Source organism: Anguilla rostrata, chromosome 9, assembly GCF_018555375.3.
Source record: "Anguilla rostrata isolate EN2019 chromosome 9, ASM1855537v3, whole genome shotgun sequence".
Classification (NCBI taxonomy): Eukaryota; Metazoa; Chordata; class Actinopteri; order Anguilliformes; family Anguillidae; genus Anguilla; species Anguilla rostrata.
Genome location: NC_057941.1, coordinates 8,247,224 through 8,267,915, shown reverse-complemented (window position 1 = coordinate 8,267,915; position 20,692 = coordinate 8,247,224). Strand labels below are relative to the sequence as shown.

Here is a 20,692-nt window from a genome sequence, read left to right as displayed (position 1 = left end):
TGGAGAGCCAGCTCACACGCAGACCCCCCCTTGTCACTGGGGTCAGCAGCGCTGGCCCGGAGGACCACTCTAACCCCGTGGTCCAGACTCTCTCTGTTTTCCAGTCATTTGTGTTCTGCTTTATGCCTTCGGGAGCCGTCGCACATCCCAATGCCCCCTGCATCTTATCGTTTCAGACTTTCCCCGCGCTTTACCGTTTGTCTTTTTGTTTTCACAGCTTCTAAGCCGGCTGTTATTAATTAAAATCGGGAGTATTTCTGTGCTGCCCCCGCACTCTATCGAGCATGCTTCGTCCATTTTTTTTTTTTTTTTTTTTTAGTCGGTTTTTCTTCTCTGCCGAGAGACGCGGTCACTCGGTTTTTGAAACGAGGCGTCCAGGAGGCAGGAAGGGTTTTTTTTTTTTTTTGCAGATGTTTCACATTTGCTGGGCTGGAGACGTGGGATCTGCTGGGATCAAAAACAAAAACATCACAAAAAAGAAAACACGGATATAATTTAATTTAATTTGCTGAGAGACGCGATATTTACGGCCGCGCGTCGCGCTGACGGCCGACGTTACGGTACGGATGTCAGACTAAACGCTCTACCCTCCGCGTGCGTGCCAGCTCTTCTGCATGCAGTAAGTGCGGGGCGCATGCCTCTGGTCCAGGCTGGAGGTGTTATATATAGGACGTGTCAAACGTTTGCCGAAGCTTCTCGGGTTTCTGAAATGTTGCGGCGGCGAACACGGCGCTGGGAAGCGTGCTTTTTAATCTGGTTTCCCGGCGACCGGCCGACCGACCGACGCCTCTCTCCCCGCGAGGGCCTGTAGTTCAGCGAGGCCGCGAACCAGCTGGCCAGCTGGCCCGGCCGCGCCAGCCTAGCCCCGGCCTGCGCCCCAGCCTGCCCCCTCCCAGCTGCCCCCACGCGCCGGCCTCGCCGCCGCCCCAGCCTGCGCCCGCCTGCGCCCGCTTGCCAGCCTGCAACCCGGCCCCACGCCCACTGTCCAGCCTGCGCCCCAGACCTGCGCTCCACACTGCCGCCCCGCCAGCCCCAGCCAGCCCTGCGCCTGCTGTGCCAGAGCTGCCAGCTGCTGGTATGAGTACAGACTGTACCATCAGCAAACCAGCCTCAAACTGTCAACTGTGGAGCGGGTGGGCGGGCGGGCAGGCGACGGTGGGGGGGGAGCCGCAGAGAGAGAGAGGGTGAGAGGGAGAGGGAGAGACAGACAGACACAGAGAGAGAGAGAGAGGGTGAGAGGTAGAGGGAGAGAGACACAGAGAGGGAGAAAGAGGGAAGAAGAGCGAGAGAGAGAGGGGTAGGAAGAGAGAGGGAGAGGGTGAAGAGAAAGAGGAGAGAGAGAGAGGGAGACAAAGAGGGAGAGGGTGAGAAAGAGAGGGAGAAAGGGAGGGAGAGGAGAGGGAGAGAGAGAGGGAGAGGGAGAGAAAGAGGGGAGAGAGAGAGGAGGGTGAGAGAGAGGAGAGGGAGAGAGAGGAGAGGGAGAAAGGGAGGGAGAGGTGACGGAGAGGGAAGAGAGGGAGAGGGAGGAGAAAGAGGAGAGAGAGAGAGAGAGGGAGAGGAAGCTCCCAGATAAACATACCGCAGCGCCTGAACTCCTAATCACTCTGCGCTTCCGTTTCCACACTATAATTAGAAGGGCTCCTTCTCCATGTATTCCCAGCTGACGCAAGCGCTTCGTGTGGCTTGGCACCTCGTTTGGGGCGTGGGTTTGGGACTGTGACCGGGCCGTAGCCCGGGTTGGTCCTCCGACGCAGCATAAACAGCTAACCGCCTTCTAATTCTCCACACGCTGTGTTTGCTTTTCATGTTTGCTGTCTCCGCGTGATTTACCCTTAGCCATTAAAACTGCTTTGAACAAGCTTGTCTTGCCATTAATTGGTGTGAAAGGAAGCTGGAAGCTGAGAGAACCAACCTCGTCTAACCAGAGGAGTCCCAGTTCGTGCTTTCTCTCCCCCCCTTCTTGCGCTGGTTATTAGATCATTTAAATCTTACGTCACGTAACCTCCTTTTCACATGACAAAACCGCGGAAACAAAGACTTCCCGCAAATTAAAACCTACTGCACCCTCGACGTCGAAGTTTCGGGAAAGGGAAAAAACTACTAATTACTGTTAAATTATGGTTGTGAGATTTAGAGCCTGAGGCTATGTCCCGCGTTCATGAAAATGTATTTTCGATGCCTGTTAAAATGATCAGCTTTCATGTCGGAGGGGGGAACCCGTCCAGCGGTCTGAAGCGGCCCCTCCTTTTTTTTTCGGGACGGCCCGGCGCTGAGCCGAGCCGAGCTGGCCTCGTTCGGCTCGAGGGTTCGGATTTTTTTTTTTGCCGTTTGGCCCCGGTGCGGTTGCTAACCGAGCGTGTTGTTTACAGTAAGGCGGGTTTGCTTTTGCAGTTTTTTTAAATTTTTTTTACGGACTTCAAAAAAAAGCAGCGGGGACGGGCGACCCTGTCATCGGGATCACGCGTCTGGTCCGGCCGCGGTCGGGTCGAGGTGGACCCGGGCGCGCGCTCCCGGTCCCGCGGAAAGATCTAGAAAGAGACCGGGCGCCGTTTAGACTGTGTTGTGGGATAAGTCGGCGCTGTCGGTCGGTGGCTGATGGCTGACGGCTCGGCTGTCATTATGGGGTGTGCTTGCTGAGTGTGCACGTGTGCGTGAAGCTCCTGTGAATGTGTACCAGCGCAGATTAAATGGCGCCTTCTTTGCAAGGCCGGTGGGAGCAACAGGCTTTTCGGAGTGTATGTCATTCTGACAACGTTTATCTGTTACAAGGGTTTGTTGTTACACAATTTGACCCTCTCCCTCTCTCTCTCTCACTCTCTCGCTCTCTCCCTCTCTCTCTCTCACTCTCTCGCTCTCTCTCTCTCCTCTCTCTCTCTCTCCTCTCACTCTCTCCCTCTCCTCTCTCTCTCTCTCCTCTCTCCCTCTCTCTCTCTCTCTCTCTCTATCACTCCTCTCTCCCCTTCTCTCTCTCTCTCTCTCTATCACTCCTCTCTCCCCTTCTCTCTCTCTCTCTCTCTCTCTCTCTGGTCTCAGGTATGCTGCTCGTCACTGCAGACACGCTGGGCCACGACTTCCACGTCTTTCAGATCCTGACTCACCCCTGGGCCTCTTCCCAGAGTGCAGTTCACCACCTCTACACGCTGCATCGCGGGGAGACGGAGGCCAAGGTAGGCCCGCGTTGGTGTGCGCGCGGGCGGCGAAGCGAGGGTCAGGTGGGCGGGCTCACCAGCGCTGAACGCGGACGGACTTCCCTTTCACGCAGGCCATTCGCGAAGTCGCGCCCAACGTGTGCACTTCCTCGCGCATCGTTCCGGGACTACGAAACGGGCTCCACCCTTCTTAACCCCGCCCCCCCCCCACCCCGCCCCTCAGTCCACTGGCGGTTTCGAAAGCGTTCGTTTGCTAAATCGGATATAAATACATAAATATTCCAGCGCAGGAAGCGGACTCCTTTTGGTTTGCTCCGCCTGGGCCACCCAGCTCTGTGCGTTACGTCCGCTGCCTGCCCTGTGTTTTAACTGCGCTGGAAGTCCGCGTTCGCGAAGCGCCTTTCATCCTCTCTCCGTCTCCCTGTGTTTTCCAAACACTGTCAGCGAGCGCAGCTCTCGGCCGCGTCGAGGACTTGGCGATCTGCGGGGCGGAGGAAGGCCTCCCGGCCCAACGCTCTCACAGATGGCGCTCGGTGTCGGTGTTTAACGTCTGTTTCGAGGGGTCTTCTAGCATAGCTAGAGAAAAAAAAACAAACAATCCAGGTTTTTTTTTTTTACCTCAGATTAATTGATTTGGAGATGTAATTTTCTTTAAAATAAACGAGACCGGCCTCCGTGTCATTTGGTGTGAGACGAAATTCCTGATGACTGCGGTGAGGCGGCGTTCCACCAAGCGGAGTCGTCGCGATCCGAAGCGAATGCGTCGTGAGGTTGGAGCGTCGGGACAAGCGGTGATAACGAGCGGGTTGTCCTTCTCCCCTCCCCCTTCCGAGTCGCACGGATCTTTCCCCTCTGCGGCCCCAAACCATGTCATGCTTCCTTGGGCCTGACGGGGAAAATTTAACGTTAAGTACGGTTCCCCTTCTCCGATATTACGCATATTAGTTTCCCCGCAGTTAATCACATTCGAGGTTCGGCAGAGCTGTCTTTGGAAAAAATGGACGCGGTTTCGCCTTTTCTCCCAGAAGCCCCCGTTCTTCTGCTGTGAAGGAAGGGAGCCGTGTCTGAGCTTCTCTGAGTGCTGGCTTTGTGGGCGTGTCCAGCAGGGAGAGCCTATCAGGGACGTGCACAGCACCGGCCTGTGAGACAAGCGCCTATGTGACTTCCTCCCCGTGTAGCTCTCTCTCTGTGAGTTCCCCTCTGTGAAGGAGCGCAGGCCCGCTCATTACAGGCCGGCCCGTCACGCCCACGCGACGCCGCGGCCGGAGGAGCTGGGAGGTGGACGGCGGGCGCGATGGCCGGGAGATAATGAGGCGCTGATGGCAGGGCCCGGGCCGGGGGGGCGGGGGGGCACGAGGGGGGGCAGACAGACTGCTGCGTCTCAGATCGGACCGCAGATAAGAGGAGGCAGCCCCCCCCCCCACCCCACCCCCCAAGGGCCGGCCAGACTGGGCTGACCACACATCCTGACTGTCTGACCGGACTGACTGTCACACACACACACACACATTCACACATACGCACAAACACTCATTCTCACACACACACATAAACACACGCACACACACACTCAAGCGCATGCACATGCACACAATTAACTCACAAACACACTCATTCAAAATGCTTGTGTGCAGACATGTACATATACAATATAGATACATACACACACATACACATACAGGAAATACACACATCTATGCACACAAGTATGCACACACATGCACACAGATACACAGTATATACCCACATGTAATGCACCCACACATATTGTTTCCATCTAGGTTTACTGTGTACAGGTGCAGTATGTTTAGCTTCTAGGTTCTAAATTATAAATTCTAACTTTCTCAGAAACTCATAGACCCTAATCCCATCATGCACCCAATCTTACAATGATATTCTTGTAATGCATTCATGGTTATAAATGTTTCACTGCTGTCATGAATAGGGCATTTGAAGATGGGGTTAAATAGTTATGTGTAGGAAGAGGCTACTGTAAATTGGAGGTTTTTTTTTCATTGTGCGACAAACGATTGGTTTCAAAACTTTATTCTGATCAGGAAATCCTCAAATCATATAAAAATGTTTTTTGTGTATACAGGAATGCATAATACAGTATAAGATGCATTATGCAAAATATAGAACTGTCCTATCTTGTTTAGCTAATGTAGGCAGCAAAGTCCCTGGACATGCATTAGACACACTAGCCATGTCTGAAAACAGAGAAAAGATAGTGGGTGGTAGATTTATAGTGTAATAAATGCATGTTTTCTCAGGTAAATGAACTTACTGTGGGCGAGACTGTGTGCATAGTTACACAGTCATGTAGTGGGATAAGTTTTCTGCTTGGGTGATTTTACCCTGTTGTAACGTTCTGTTCACTGATTTAGAGTATTTTGTTTTCTTATTAGTTCACTGTCACCCATTAACAGCTGTTACTCTTGCAGAAATGTTGTTTTAGGTTTTGAAGTTGGCAGCTTGCGTGGTTTTATTTGCCTTAGCAGAACTAATATTTATCCCTTGAGGGCTTGGACCTTTGCGTGTCTTGTTAGTGTCATGTTTGGACACTGAACACAGAGCTGCTGTCTGCTCCTACGTCTGGCCCCGCCCTGCCAGCTACACACACACGCACACACACACACACACTCACACACACACACGCGCAACACACACACACACACACACACACACACACACACACACACACACGCACGCACGCGCAACACACACATGCACGCACACAAGTGTATGCAGAAACACACACAAACACGAGTGTATGCAGAAACACACACACACACACACGAGTGTATGCAGAAACACACACACACACACACACACAAGAGTGTATGCAGAAACACACACACACACAAGAGTGTATGCAGAAACACACACACTCACACACAAGAGTGTATGCAGAAACACACACACTCACACACACACACGCACACCCCTCCCCCCTCACCTCACACTACCACCCTGTCCGTCAGCGTATCATCCGGCCCCGCTCTCCTCTCACTCTCCAGACTGCCAGGAGTGCTTCCACTCACGTCCTCCTGTCATCCTCAGGCCTGGCAGTCAGCACCATCTGTGGGCGCGGGCGGGCGGGCGGGCCTGCCTGCCTGCCTGCCTGCCGGGGCAGCTGGCGGACGGGTGGAGGCGGGGCGCGCCCAGTCACCGGGTCTCAGTTGGGCCGCCCCTCCCGACCGCTCAGATTTAAAGTACCCAGGAGAGCCCTGGGAGGGTCAAGTCCCCACCTCCGCTTTACTCTAACGCACCGTCCGGCCCGCGTTGTTCATCCGGCCATCCGTACGTCTGCCGACAAGCCTGCACTTAAGCCATATAAGTACGCGTGAACCGGCCCTTAATTGGCTATCGTCATGACTGTTACTCACTTACACCTTATGTGATGAGAAACGCTAGCCGCGTGGGCGCTAAGTGGGCGCGGGCGCCTTGCGCATACATTATCTCGGTCGTTAGCACGGCCGTCACAAGTCTGGGCCGACAGGCAGCCAGTAAACAAGGCCAGGTAGCCCTGAGCGAGGGGGGGGGGGGGGGGGGTGGGGGGGTGAAAGAGGGAGGGAGAGGGAGAGGGAGAGGGAGGGAGGGCTCCTGCACTGCTTTACGACCTCACCGTACTTTTACAGCCTGCTATCCTTTCGGGGGTGTGATTGCCCAGGAGAGATTGCTTCACTAAAAAACACCTCCAGCACCGCGGGGAACAGAACGGCCCATGTAAAACACGCCCCCCCTCCACCCCCTGACCCCCCCCCACCCCCCCCCCCCATTCCCCTCCGACCCACACGGCCGGGGGCAGGCAGGCGGTGGAGATCTGGAAACGAGATGCGCGGCGGTTAATGTGTGACCGGCTAGCGCCGGGTCTGCTGCCTGAGCGTGCCGCTGGCTTTGATCCGGGCCTCGCGAGCGGCGCAGAAAAGCCGCGTTATCTCCGAGCCGCGCAAACAGACGGGAGCGATAGCGGCCCCGGGGCGGCCGGCCGGGACCCCGGGCTTATCTCGCTGGCTGCCGAGGCCCCTGCTTGTTCTGACTCACAAAACTGCGCACCTACGAGTGACCTCAGCCCTCGCGGGTAAACAGACCCCCGGCGATAGCGCGTAGGTCTGCGCCGCCCTTACGCGCTTTAAACTGCAGTGCACTGACCAAGAAGGGGGTCAGGAGGGTTTTTTTTTTTTTGGTTTTTTTTTCGGGTTAACTCTTTAATGGTGGGGAGACCTCGTAAACGGTTGCTGTCGGCTTCTGCGTGGGGTGGGGGGGGGGGGGTGGGGGGGGGGGGGGGGGGGGGGGCTTCGCATCGTCCTCTGGAGGAAAACAGGCTTGACTTAAAAAATAAAAAAAAAAAAAAAAGAACAAAGAAGAAAATTATTAACATCTTAAAATGAATTAAGAGCACCCGTCGTTTTATGGGAGCAAACTGTTCTCCGAGTCAAGATGGATCGGACGAGCTACGCAGCACCGGGGCCAAAAATAAAAAAAAGGGCGAAATATTTCACTGGATTTCCCCCCACTGCTTGCGAGAGACAGGCTGGGTATAACGTTCTCATCTCTGTTTTTGGACTGAACTTGGGAAGAAGGCACTGGAAGAAATTTTTTTTTTTTGAGGTTTTTACTACTTCATGGCAGATCCCAGAGTGGCTTTTTAATGACCCTTGCCACTCGTATCGAGGTCCCTGATTTTGTTTTGTCCGTTGACGTCTTTAATAGTTCGGCGCTTTTATACGGAAGCTCGGTGCGGAACGCAAGCGTTCGTTCCCGGTTCCATCACGGTGGTCCGGGTGCGAACGCGGTACTCGATATGAACCAAAGTCGCGATGCTGGAACAGCATATAAAACCTCTGGTTTCAGTGGTTGGTCACGTGCGCTTAGCGGGAACAGGGCCCTGCTTGTGCGCGCCAGCCCTTGGCGGCCCCCCCGGATATACCCTGTTCCGATTCGCTACCTTTACCACCGCCGGCCCCGCCCCCCCTACTGACAGAGCAGGCGCTGGCGGAATGCAGAGGGCGGGCCGTCGGCTGTCATTGGCCGGGCAATTGCGTCCTCGGCGTCCCAGGAGGCCAGAGACGGGAAGCGCAGGTACGCGCTTGACTCCGCGGGCGGAGGGCTGGGGGGCGGGACGGCGGGACGGCGGGACGGCGTTCCCGGCTGAGCAGACCTGTATCGCGGTACAGGAATGCGAGCTGGGTCCCACTGCGCACCGCCCGAAGCCGGGCCGGATAATGGACACTTTCTTCTTCCTTTGTCTGCGTCTGCATTGCTGGAATGTCTGGGCAGATTTTATCTGAGGCGTTTGTTAGCTGAGCAGGCTGGACCCCCCCCCCCCCCCCCCCCCCACCCAGTTTCAGGAGCAGTTTGAAAAGAGTGTTGATGCCGTGGCTTCAGTATCCTTTGAAAACGGTGGATTGTCGCAGCCAGGGAGAGGTCATTCCAGCAACGAGCCATCGTTTCTGTATGAGTTTTACTTGTGGTTTTACTTATTTGTAATTTGCTCTGGATAAGAGTATCTAATAAAGCTGGTGGAAAGGAAGTGGCTCTCGGTCCTTAAAGGCCCTCAGCACCAGTGCAGGATGGGACCTGTAGTTGTGGGTTTCCATATCCTCCATTCTGAAGCAGAGGGACGCGGTTTAGGGACACAGTTGGCCTCATTCTGTCAGGAATAGGGTGAGTTGGAGTTGGCCAGCGTTTAGTATGAGCCCCTTTCACCAAAGCGACAGGCTACCGCAGTGAGAGATACGCCCGTCACACAGGGTCCTGGGTCACACAGGTGTGCTCCTTTATGTGCTGTGTGACCTGCACTGCCTCACTGGAGGAGCGCTCGTGCTTCAGCAGAGCTCCTGTTGCGGGTGTCAGTCGCCACAAAAGTGTCACAAGAGGCACTGCTGGAGACTCCAATTTGGAGGGAAAAATAGTGAAAATAAAGCAGATGATGAAAATGCTTGTGGATTAAGTTGGTGTGATGAGTCCATGTCTGTGACCCTCTCTGGTGTTCTCTCTGCCCGCCCCCCTCCCCCACAGGTGCAGGACATGTGCCTCAGCCAGGACTGCCGCTGGGTGGTGATCAGCACCCTGCGTGGCACCTCGCACGTGTTTCCCATCAACCCCTATGGCGGCCCGCCCTGCGCCCGCACGCACGTGTCCCCCCGGGTGGTGAACCGCGTCAGCCGCTTCCAGAAGAGCGCCGGGCTGGAGGAGATCGAGCAGGAGCTGGGCGGGAAGCAGGGGGGGCGCTGCAGCCCCGTCCCGGGCCTCTCCAGCAGCCCCTCTGGCTCCCCGCTGCACGGTCAGTCTGCCCCCCCCCCCCCCCAAACTTCCCGTCTCACATGTGCCCTGTGTGTATATCACCTGCACTTAGTACCTTCTCACATGTCTCCTATACAGTACATATATCACCTGCACTTAGTACCACCTCACCTGCCTCCATACAGTACCTATGCATCACCTGCACTTAGTACCATCTCATCTGCCTCCATACAGTACCTATGCATCACCTGCACTTAGTACCATCTCACCTGCCTCCATACAGTACCTATGTATCACCTGCACTTAGTACCACCTCATCTGCCTCCATACAGTACCTATGTATCACCTACACTTAGTACCACCTCATCTGCCTCCATACAGTACATATGTCACCTGTACTTAGTACCATCTCACCTGCCTCCATACAGTACATATGTCACCTGCACTTAGCACCTTCTCACCTCTCTCCTATACAGTACATGTATCACCTGTTTTTAGTACCATCTCACCTGTCCCCTCTACAGCTAATATATCACCTGCACTTAGTACCATCTTGCTTGCCTCCATACAGTTCATATCTGCTTGCCTACATCATGCACATATATCACCTGTACCCTGCACATATATGACCTGCACTCTACATATATTACCCGTATCCTGTACATATATCACCTGTGTCCTGTGCATATATTACTTGTCTCCTGTACATATACAGTGCCATAAAAAAGTATTTGTTTCCTTCCTGAGTTCCTCTATTATTGCATATTTGCCACAATGATGGTTTCAGATCTATAGACAAAATGTAATATTAGACTGAGTGAATCTGAGTTAACACAAAACACATTTTAATGAAAAAAGTTATCAAACACTCGTGAAAAAGTAATTGCCTCCTTAAACTTAATAACTGGGTGCCCCATCTTTAGCAGCGATAACCACAACCGAACATTTCCTGTAATTTGGTAATAGTCTTTCACATTGCTGTGGGGGAATTTTAGCTCGCTGTTCTTTTCAGAACCGCTTTACTTCAGACAAATTGGTAGGCTTTCAAGCATTGGTAGGCTTTCAATCATTTCAGGTCCTGCCACAGCGTCTCTTTTGGGTTCAAGTCAGGACTTTGACTAGGCCACTCCAAAACCTTAATTTTGTTTCTTTTCAGCCATTCAGATTTGGACTTGTTTTGCGTTTTGGATCATTGTCTTGCTGCATAACCCAATTACGCTTCAGGTTCTGTTCATGGACAGATGACCGGACATTCTCCTTAAGTATTTTCTGGTACAGAGCAGAATTCATGGTTCCTTCTATAATGGCAAGTCGTCCAGGTCTCGAGGCAGGATAGCATCCCCACACCATCACACTACCGCCACACTGTTCAACTGTTGGTCTTGATGTTCTTACTCTGAAATGCTGTATTTGCACTACGCCAGACATAATGGGACCCGTCTCATCCACAACGTTCCACTTTTGACTCATCTGTTCATAGAACATTATCCCAAAGGCTTGGGGATCAACAAGGTGCTTTTTTGCAAATGTGAAGTGAGCATTGATGTTTCCCTTGGTTAGCAGTGATTTCCGCCTTGCTACTCTCCCATGAATCCTATTTTTTCCCCATTCTCTTTCTTATTGTGGAGTCATGAACTTTGGAGTCTCTGACCTTGGCTGAGGCTAGAGAGGCCTTCAGTTATTTGGATGTTCTTATGGGATCTTTTGTGACTTCCTGGAAGAGTTGTTGCTATGCCCTTTGAGAAATTTTGGCAGACCTGCCACTCCTGGGAAGATTCACCACCGTTCCTAGTGTTCTTCATTTGGAGATAATGGTTCTCAATGTGATTCGGTGGAGTCTCAGAGCCTTAGAAATGGCTTTGTATCCATTTCCAAACAACTTTTTTTCTCATTTCTTCTGGAATTTGGAACCATTCAGTGTGACAAATATGCAATAGTAGAGGAAAACAGGAAGCGTTCAGTGGCTTTTTCAGGGCACTGTACCACCTGTCCTTAGTACCTTCTCATCTGTCTCCTGTACATACCCTACATGGCCAAAGGTGTGTGGACACCCCTTGGCTTTTGCCGTCGCCATTGCTAACTGGTTTATAAAATCAAGCGTACAGCCATGCAATCTCCATACAAACATTGGCAGTAGAATGGGTCATACTGAAGAGCTCAGTGACTTCCAACGTGGCACTGTCATAGGATGCCCCCTTTCCAACAAGTCAGTTCATCGAATTTCTGCCCTGGACTACTGTACATATATCACCTGTTACCTGTACATATATCACCTGTACCCTGCACATATATCACCTGTACCCTGTACATATATCACCTGTACCCTGTACATATATCACCTGTACCCTGCACATATATCACCTGTACCCTGTACATATATCACCTGTTACCTGTACATATATCACCTGTACCCTGCATATATATCACCTGTACCCTGTACATATATCACCTGTGCCCTGTACGTATATTACCTGTACCCTGCAGATGTATCACCTGTACCCTGTACATATATCACCTGTACCCGGTACATACTGTATATGACCTGTACATACAGTACATCACGGTTCTTGGTACCCAGCTTCTGTGTTTCCTCATCTTTCCTCTTGTGCAGTCCCCGTCTCCGCAAAGGCGCAGACTCTGGCATTACGAGTGAAAAGCCTGTTTAAGTTAGTTTTTATGCCTAAGCTGAACAGTCGGTTGCTGCAGGTCCCGTGTTCTTTCCGCCGAGGTAGTTTTGGCCATTAACAAACCTGGCCCTGCATTTGAAATGCAAATTCGACCTCGAGCAGATTCCAGTGTTAAATGAAAATGGCGAGATTACGTATTGATAATCATTCAGAGGCCACCCCTAAATGTCCTTGAAGAACAACCCCCCCCACCCCCTCCCCAAACCGCAGACCTTGCACTCGCGTCAGTTCTCTGACCTTCCTGCCACGGTACCTTGTCTGTTTGTCAAACAGTCCCTGGCTGCAAACACGGCGCCCTGGCCGTGCCCGGCGGGCACGCTATCTCCCACTCTCTCCGCTGCCAGAGCCGCGGTGCCCTCTGACCCTGTTTGCACGTCTCGCCGCTCCCGGGGGTTCACGAAGTGCGCCGTCGCCTAATCCCCGGTTATCCATTATTAAGGCCAGCGTACTGTACTGCGTTTGAACTCGGGCCGCGTCTGAAGTGCCTTTAGGCAGCGGAGAGGAGAGGTTTTAGGAAGTGTGAAGGGTTGGGGACTGCTACTAGGAGCGCTGCTAGTCGAGGGTCCGGCGTCGCCGAACGCTCGGACCGTCGATTCTCCCCGCGCGCTTCCCTGACCGTCGTCGGGATCCGCTCTCTCCCGCTCTCTCTCTCTCTCTCTCTCTCTCTCCCCGAGCCGCAGCCCGGCGCGACTTCCAGGCCAATTATTAATTACCGACGCGGTCGGCGTACGTGAAGTGCACCAGGGTGACATCACGCCGCTGGAATGCGCTAGCTCCTTGCGCCGCTGAGCTTCGGCAGCGGGCCGTGAAAGTCAGTTCGAGGAGCCGCGCCGTAAATCAGGCTCCCTTTTCAAAGGGGACGGCTTTGGGGCCACCTGTCAGCAATTAGCCGTCTCCCTGCGTTACCTTACCGAGGGTTAGCGGCGAGCAGGCGGAAGCCAGGACGCTCGCGCTTGACGTGCATCTGCTGTTCGATCGAGAGAATAATCCAAACAAACTTTAATAGTGATGTGTAATAACGAACATAAACAAAAAAAAATGAGAGCACTTTGAACGCGTCTCAGTATCATGTTTTCCCAGTATGTCTCTAGCGAACGTTGCTTAAAATACAGCCCTTCAAAAGTTTCAAGTGCTGACTTATCAGTGCCATCTGTATCCAGATACGCGGTGAGCTTTCCAAAGAACAGAGAGCAACAATCCTAGGTGCTCTTGCCAAAAAAGGGAGGCCAAACGTAACAGATTATCACATAGATGTTGATGTAAATAATTCTGTTTGATTCCGGAATATGTCATGTATGGTTATGTATCTGGCCTTGTTTGGTTTATGTGTTCCCTCTGTGTGTGAAACGAGGAGCAGTGGCAGACACGCAGGGCAGTGTGGGCCTGGTAGCTGCATGGCTTAAAAGCTCTCAGTGTGTCTGCTGCTGAGAGGGACTGAGTGCTTTTATTAACCCCTCACTCCCCACACTCGTTCCCTTTTCTCTTTCCTGTCTGACTCTCTGCCCTCGCTCTCTCTCTCTCTCTTTTTCTCTTTCTCTCCCTCTGTCGTGCTTCAAGGTCCGTTCTCACCGTTACACGCATTTACTCATTTTACTGGCCGGAGTCCCAACGCAAGACTCACTTTTTCCCGATCTCCTTGACTAAAGGCTTAATCACGAGAGATGTACGTGAATGTCTCACAGTTGCGTTTACCGGCCCCTGCCAATCACCGGTGCGCCAGTGGCCTTCTTTCCCCCCTGCCGAATTTCCCTGCTACCATCGTCGGCTGTTTAGATATGGTATTCCTTCTTTTTTTTTTTTTTTTGAGGGCTCCAGAAAAGGCCGCTTGGAATCCTGGCGTCATGACAAGTTTGCTTTTGCATAGGAGCGATTAGTTTGCCCACGGAAAGTGCAAAAGTGCAGATTTTACACATTAGGACTTCATAAACACCGAGCGCGTATACATACAATATATTATCAAGCCCCCTAAACAGCCTCTCGGAGAGGATATGATGGTTTGGTAATTTAAACATTGTGTGCGCATATTTATTTGTTCGTTTCTCTCCAAAATAAGACTTGACACTTCTCACAAATCACCGGCCAAGATGTGAGGTTCGCGTGAGTGTAGGCCGAAATGTAAAAGAGGGAAAAAAAAAAAAAAAACAGAAGCGTAATTTGCGCTTCAGCTTGGGAGTTCAGACCTCGTATAATTCCGGGAGTTGCTGAACCTTTGGAGTAATTTTCCAGTTCGCGCACAGACACGGAAGGCAGGAGAATAACATCAGCGCTCCATTTGAGCTCAGCCTAGCCGCCGCTTTGTTGCAGCGCTCTGTTTCTTCGGTCCTAAATTGGGCAGCAAAAAAATGAAATGGTGCATGCTGGGGCAACACACAACGGCTGCGGTGCAGGCCTCTGCGATTGTTGCCCATGACAACACATCGATTTTGGGGGGCAGGAACCAGGAAAGAGCGCGTATCCTTCAGAACCGCCCGCATCTCTAAAAATAGACACCGAGATTGGGGCTCTCTGTTTGCTCTGTTTGCACGGTGCTCATCCTCTCTTTTGACGATTTTTCATTTGGTTTGATCATTTTGTGTAACGCGCAAGAATGCACGTACTCCACAAAAAATCTCAGACCCAGCAACGTCTCCCTGTAGATACAGTGTGCGCTGTGTGTTCGTGTGAAACTCTCCATGGCGGTGCTGGACGTTTCTGCGTAGATGGTGTGGGACCAATTGAGCTAAACTAGTCAGGAAATGGTCCTGAGATGACACCACACAGTCTGAGGGTAGCTGGTGTTTTTTCCGGGGTTTGGATGCCCCTGGGGCGTCTTGGTGTGCGGGTGAAAATAGCGCCGTAGCCGCGTCTTCGTTTCGGGTCGGAGCGTATTGGTTCCAGCCAGTCGGGTTTTGGCGGTCCAGCAAAGGGAACTGCTTGGTCCGGAGCCACCGGAGCCGCCGCGGGCTCGGGAACGCCCCGCTAATAGGCGCGGGAAAGCGCTTCGTGCTAATTCGTCGGGGTTTTTCTGTTCGTTTCTGCTCTGCTGCGTCCCGTGACGACCGCGGCGCGCGGCGCGCCCGTTAGCACGAATCGCCGGATTTTTTTTTTTTTCCAGCCGGATGAGAAAGAGGGGAGAAAAGGAAAAAGAAAAAGCACTTTGGCCCTTTGGCGCATGTTCCTTCGGCTCCGAGGTGAGAGAGGAAGCCGTTAATTCGCCGCAGATAAAAAGGCTAACTTCCTGTCTTCCGTTAAAGGGCAAACTAGGGATTGTTTTGTTTTGTTTTCGGTTTTTTTTCCTGCTATTTTTATCGCATGTGTTTTTTGGTTCGCTGGTTAGAAAGCTGAGGGGCTGAAAAGGAGATTTTTTTTTTGCAGCGATCCACGTTTGCAGCGGTCCTCCTCCCCGGCGCTGCTGCGGACGTCGTCGCCGCGCGGCTCGAGCGTTTTGGCCGGGGCGGCGCGGCGCGGCGCGGCCTCTGAGCAGTGTGGATGCGGAGGCGACAGACAGACCTCTGTCCCCGGGGGTAACAGAACACTGTTTACCGCTAACACATGTGGCGGTCAGGGCCTCCTGCCAGAGCACGGGGTCTGCGGCAGGGGCCAACAAAGTACGGCAAGCCATTTGGGCCCTTTTTTCAAAGCGTAGAACGGTTAGAACTGTGACATGCATGTGTTTATGAAAGTCGTGACTGAAGGTCCCTGGTAAAATTCTTTGCATTCATTGGCTGGAATTTTTTTTTGCCAGTTTTGACATCAGATGGGATTATAACAGGATCCCAATATTTTACTTGAGATTCATATTAATAACATGCCATTTTCTGTTCATATTTCCTGGCTTATTTATGTTCAGATGCACATTCCACAATTCCCATTCCTTCTCAAAACTAAAGGTGGAATCATGGAAGACATAGTTGCAGTTGTCACTTATTTGTGTGTATAATTCTGGGTTTAAATGAAGCACAGCTGCAATTTAATTTTGTATTATTCTCCACTGTACCATCAAAAAGTGTGAGATTCAGTTTTTTTTTAAATGACAGATTTGCGCTCAGTTCAGAGAGTGTTTTTGTTTGTTACCACCGAGCCTAAGATGGAGCTTCCCCCCCCCCCAGCGCATTACCCGTGCTGTCCTCTGCGGGGCGCTGTTCTCTCAGCTTTACTTGGCAGGCTTGCACTCTCACTTCTGTTTCCACTCCGTCGAGGCAGAGAAAAGAGAAAAGACTCGCAAAAGCTTCAATTGTGCCGCTAAGTTTGGGCTCGATGCGAATCTAATCCGGCTGAAGGGCCGAGACCATGCGGGAATTTGTTCTGGGGTTTATGAATGGCCTCTTCTGAGGACCGAATCCTTACATTCACAAGGGCTTTTTTTTTTTTTAAAAAGCACTGTTTATTTAAATCCCTTTTATTTTCCCAAATAAAAAGTGCCTTTTCATTGTGAGCCACGAACAACATTGCAATGCCATACGTTTTTATACTCGCAGATATTTGTGAAAAAAAACTTCGGAATATTCGTTTGAGAAATATTCTATCGTGTTAATTTATTACATTTTTAATGAATGAAATTTGCCACACGATAGAAGTGATTTTTGCTCGTCAACAAAAGAAGGAACTGAGACGAATAGTAATAAAATCAGTGTCGCTCGTCGCTCGGTGGTAAATCACTGAGTTAGATGAAGGCTGTGGGCTATATTTTTTGCTCTAAATGAGTTTAAATTTTGAGAGATTTATCTGAGCTTCCAGGTCATAGGTTGTAAAGTGAAGTGTGTGGTCGTAGATACGGACGTTCAACCGAATATCATAAATTAATCTTTTTATTCTTCAAACGTAACCATCATCTCTGGAAATAGAGATCTTGCAATCTGTTTAAAAAATTATTTGTGTATTATTTTTAATTATTACAATCATAGAGATACAATATCATTATTTATTTTTACAATCGTAGAGATGACAATATCATTATTTATTTTTACAATCATAGAGATACAATATCATGTGCCTCCACACGAATATGTATATATAATTTCAGTGAAAATATGCCATCTGAAATTACTTTTGATTAAATATATCATGATTAATACAAGATATAAAAGTTTTATGTTTGTACATACTGGAAATAAAGTGTATTACAATACTAAATATCTTTTAAAAATTGAAATATGTAATTTCAAGTTTATTTAAACAGCACACTATTCTCATTACTGTTGGGGATAATAGGAATGGACAGATTATTGTGCGTTTTTATTTCTTACTACATTTTTCCTCCGTGAGTGTGAGTTGGAGGATTTTTCCTGTGTGATGGTGGCTGTGCTGGGGCTGTGCCTAAGACAGTGCCCGATGCCGCCCTCATGCCGAGGCGTTTTACAGCTGAACAGAGCAAGGGCTGAGCTGGGCTCTCCATCTCTGCTTCAGGGAGGGGGAGAAGAGCAGACTGGGGAAGATTTCGCAGAGTCGCCATGTAATCCAACAGGCCTTTTATATCAAGATAAGCGCCTCTCTGCCCGTGTGATTTAGGGCGAACCGAAGGGCACGCTTTATAAGATGGAGATGTAGCCGTTCAGGCGGCTGACGCTTGTTTTTTGTCGGACTCCACGCGTTAGATCACATTCTTTTTCGTAACGATTTCAGAAAGGGGCAAGATGTTCTCTGCGATACGTGAAATTATTACACGCCGTTTTTCCTCCTGTATCTTTTCTCTCTCTTTATTTTTTTGTTGTTGTTGTTGTTGTTGTTGCTGCTAGCGTCGGCGCGGCACTAGCCTCCCCCCCCCCCCCCCCAGTCATGTGAAAGTTCAGCGCTGTCTGCGTCAGGCGGTGCGAGAAATATGCTGCCGGGTTCCCAGCGCTTTCTGACACTTCTCATGACCCGGGCCGTGGCCGGATCCAGCCGGGCTCCTCTGGCCGCGGCGAGTGGGACGGGGTGCGCTCCGCTTCCTCCTTAACGTTCACCGAGCTGAGGACCGTCATGCCATCTTCAGGCCTCTCATTCTGTCTCTCTCTCACCGCACATATATATGAATATATATTTATATATATGTGTGCCATATATACAAATACTGTAGTATGTTATTTTATATATCTGTATACTGTATGTATGTTTGTGCATATGTATACATTTTTACTTTACCTACTTATCTATGTATGTAAAAATATATAAATATGCATAAACATACATACGGTATATAGATATATATAGCACAACATACAGTATTTGTATATATTGTATACACATTGCACATTTTAAGGTCAAGTGAATAATGCTTGGTTTCCTGTACACACATCACCGTTTCTGCTAATAATTTACAAAACACACACGCGGTGCTTAAATGGGGGAAAAAGTATATGCGGGGTTTTTTGCTGTTTGTACAGTAAGTGTTGTTTTAGGAGCTGTTCCGTTGCATTTTGCGCACGGAGCATAATGAAATCTGTGTTGATGCAGTTAGCGCACCCCATGTGAACTCAATAAATCACAGCCTGGCTCAGGATGCGGAGGGAGAGAAGCCCTCTGTGTGACTCTGTGCTTGACCTTTTACACTGTGTGTGCGCGCGTGTTTCTGTGTGTGCCTGTGTGTGTGTGTGTTTGTGTGCGTGCGTGTGTGTGTGTGTGTGTGTGTGTGTGTGTGTGGTGTGTGTGTGGTTGTGTGTTTGTTTGTGTGTGTGTGTGTGTGTATTTGTGTGTGTGTGTGTGTTTGTGTGCTGGAGTGTGTTTTTGTTGTGTTTTGCGGGTTGTTGCGCGTGTGTGTGTGTGTGTGTATGTGTGCGTGGGTGTGTTTGCGTGCTTGTGTGTGTATGTATATGTGTGGGTGAGTGAATGTTTGAATGTGTTTTTTTATTATATATGGTTATTTGTCTTTACGGAATATGCGGGCATATGCCTATATTGTATATGTGTACGTGTGTGTATGTACTGCTATTTGTTTTTTTGTGTGCATTATTACATGTATGTTAGTGTATGTGCGTATCCTGTTGTGTCTATGCCCGTGCATTAATCTGCACACATAAACAAAATTTAGCTCTATACAGTTATGCCTCTTGCGTGATGAAGTTGCTCAAAGTGTTGCTGTATGAAAGCAGGTGGGAGTGCTTGGCCGAATGATGTACTGTTGTGCCCCACTGAGCCCTCTCCCTCTTGTCCCAGGCTCTGGCTCGAAGGGAGGGGGCAGTTTTACATCTGAATCAGGTGGAAAAAGGGCACGAAAGTAAAAAAAAATCATATAATTGCCCGTTTTGGAGTGTGAGCCCTCACAACAGCCTTCTCTAATCAGCCAACAGGTGGCCTGATAATTGTGTGAAATGTTTCTTGGCAATCCCGCGAAAGTAATTTGATAAGGTTCTCTCTGTCTCTCGCAGAAATGACGATTTATTTGCTCCTCGTTGTTGTTAACGCTAATGAAAAATGTGGCCAAACCGCTCAAGGATGGAGATTTTGCGATTTTACAGTTTATTGCAGTCACTAAGTTCGGGCCTGGCTAATCTTAAAAGGTGCTACTAAACCGATTTCGATGAAAGGCCACAGGTATCGGATGAAAATGCAGAATTTAACGACCACATTAACAGCAGCGGCGCTGCTCAGTTGTGGCGCCGTATGATGATGTCAGATTTGTTTTAGCGTTCTAGAAACGCGCTGTTTCACAGTGGTCTCATTAATTAAACATGACATGATGCAGCGAGCGTATTATTAACACTGCTGGCTGGTACGCAGGGCCAGGCAGTGCCGTGACACAATCGCAGCCGTGATGGGTCAGCATTGTCATTGGATAAAACTGCCGTCTGAATCCGAAAGGAAACGTCTGTATTGTATTACACTTCATTAAAAGAGGACACGTCCTTCTGGTGAAAAAAAACTTGCGAGCCTGTGAGTTATATAAATAACAGTTTTCTCCCCCCCCTCTTTCTTTTCTTTGAAGTCTACTTTGTATAAATGGAGACAATTTTAGTACCGCGGATGTGTTTAAACAGCTGCTGGAACCCGTAAGGGATGGCCTGAAGTTTCTACGAATACCTTCGGAGGATCGTTAAAACAAATCACACATGTCCCTGAGCTCGATGCTCGCTCTGTATCTCTGTGTATGGTGGAGACCATCTCCCTATCTCTCAGTGTTTGCAACACACCCGTCCAGCTAGCGCCATTTATTTCTCTGCGCGTTTCGCTTTTCTAAATTCGTGCTGTTTTATAGGGTGAACTTGACCCCGAACCGGGTCGTTTTCTCCAGTGCTGTTTCTGTGAGAATCGTCTTTTTTTTCCCCTGCCGTATTTCATTTATCTTCATCCTCCTCGTCCTCCTCTTCCTCTGTGTTTGGGAGCGTTTGTGTTGCTCCCGCTGGGCGTCTCTTGGGCCCCCCCCCCACCCCACCCATGAGACGTCTGCCCGTCCGCCCCCCCCCCTGTGTCCTAAACTCTCTGGCTGAGCCCTGGGGCTCCACTTCCTCTCCTCCCCTCCTCCCTCCCTCCCTCCCTCCTCCTCTCCCTCCCTCCAGACTCGGGGGGTCACGCAGCAGCGCCTTCCCGGCAGGACCCCCTCGTTTCCGCTCCCCCGTCCGGGGTGTCTGGTCCCCGGGGCCGCGGGCCGTCTGGGCCGGAGCCCGGCTACGCCGCTTCCCCGCCCCGCCCCGCCCCACCCCGGAACGGCGGGAC

The 20,692-nt window shown here is 50.6% G+C and overlaps 1 protein-coding gene across 4 annotated transcripts in view; it reads left to right on the top strand.

The window, feature by feature from the left end:
• LOC135262805 (BCAS3 microtubule associated cell migration factor-like) overlaps positions 1-20,692 on the top strand; it is a 249,493-nt gene that overhangs the window by 46,718 nt on the left and 182,083 nt on the right. For all 4 annotated transcript variants that reach the window (XM_064350070.1, XM_064350073.1, XM_064350071.1 and 1 more), the window contains exons 14-15: positions 3,034-3,167; positions 9,174-9,438. In XM_064350070.1, the coding sequence (XP_064206140.1) occupies positions 3,034-3,167; positions 9,174-9,438 (399 nt within the window). The remainder of the gene's footprint in view (positions 1-3,033; positions 3,168-9,173; positions 9,439-20,692) is intronic.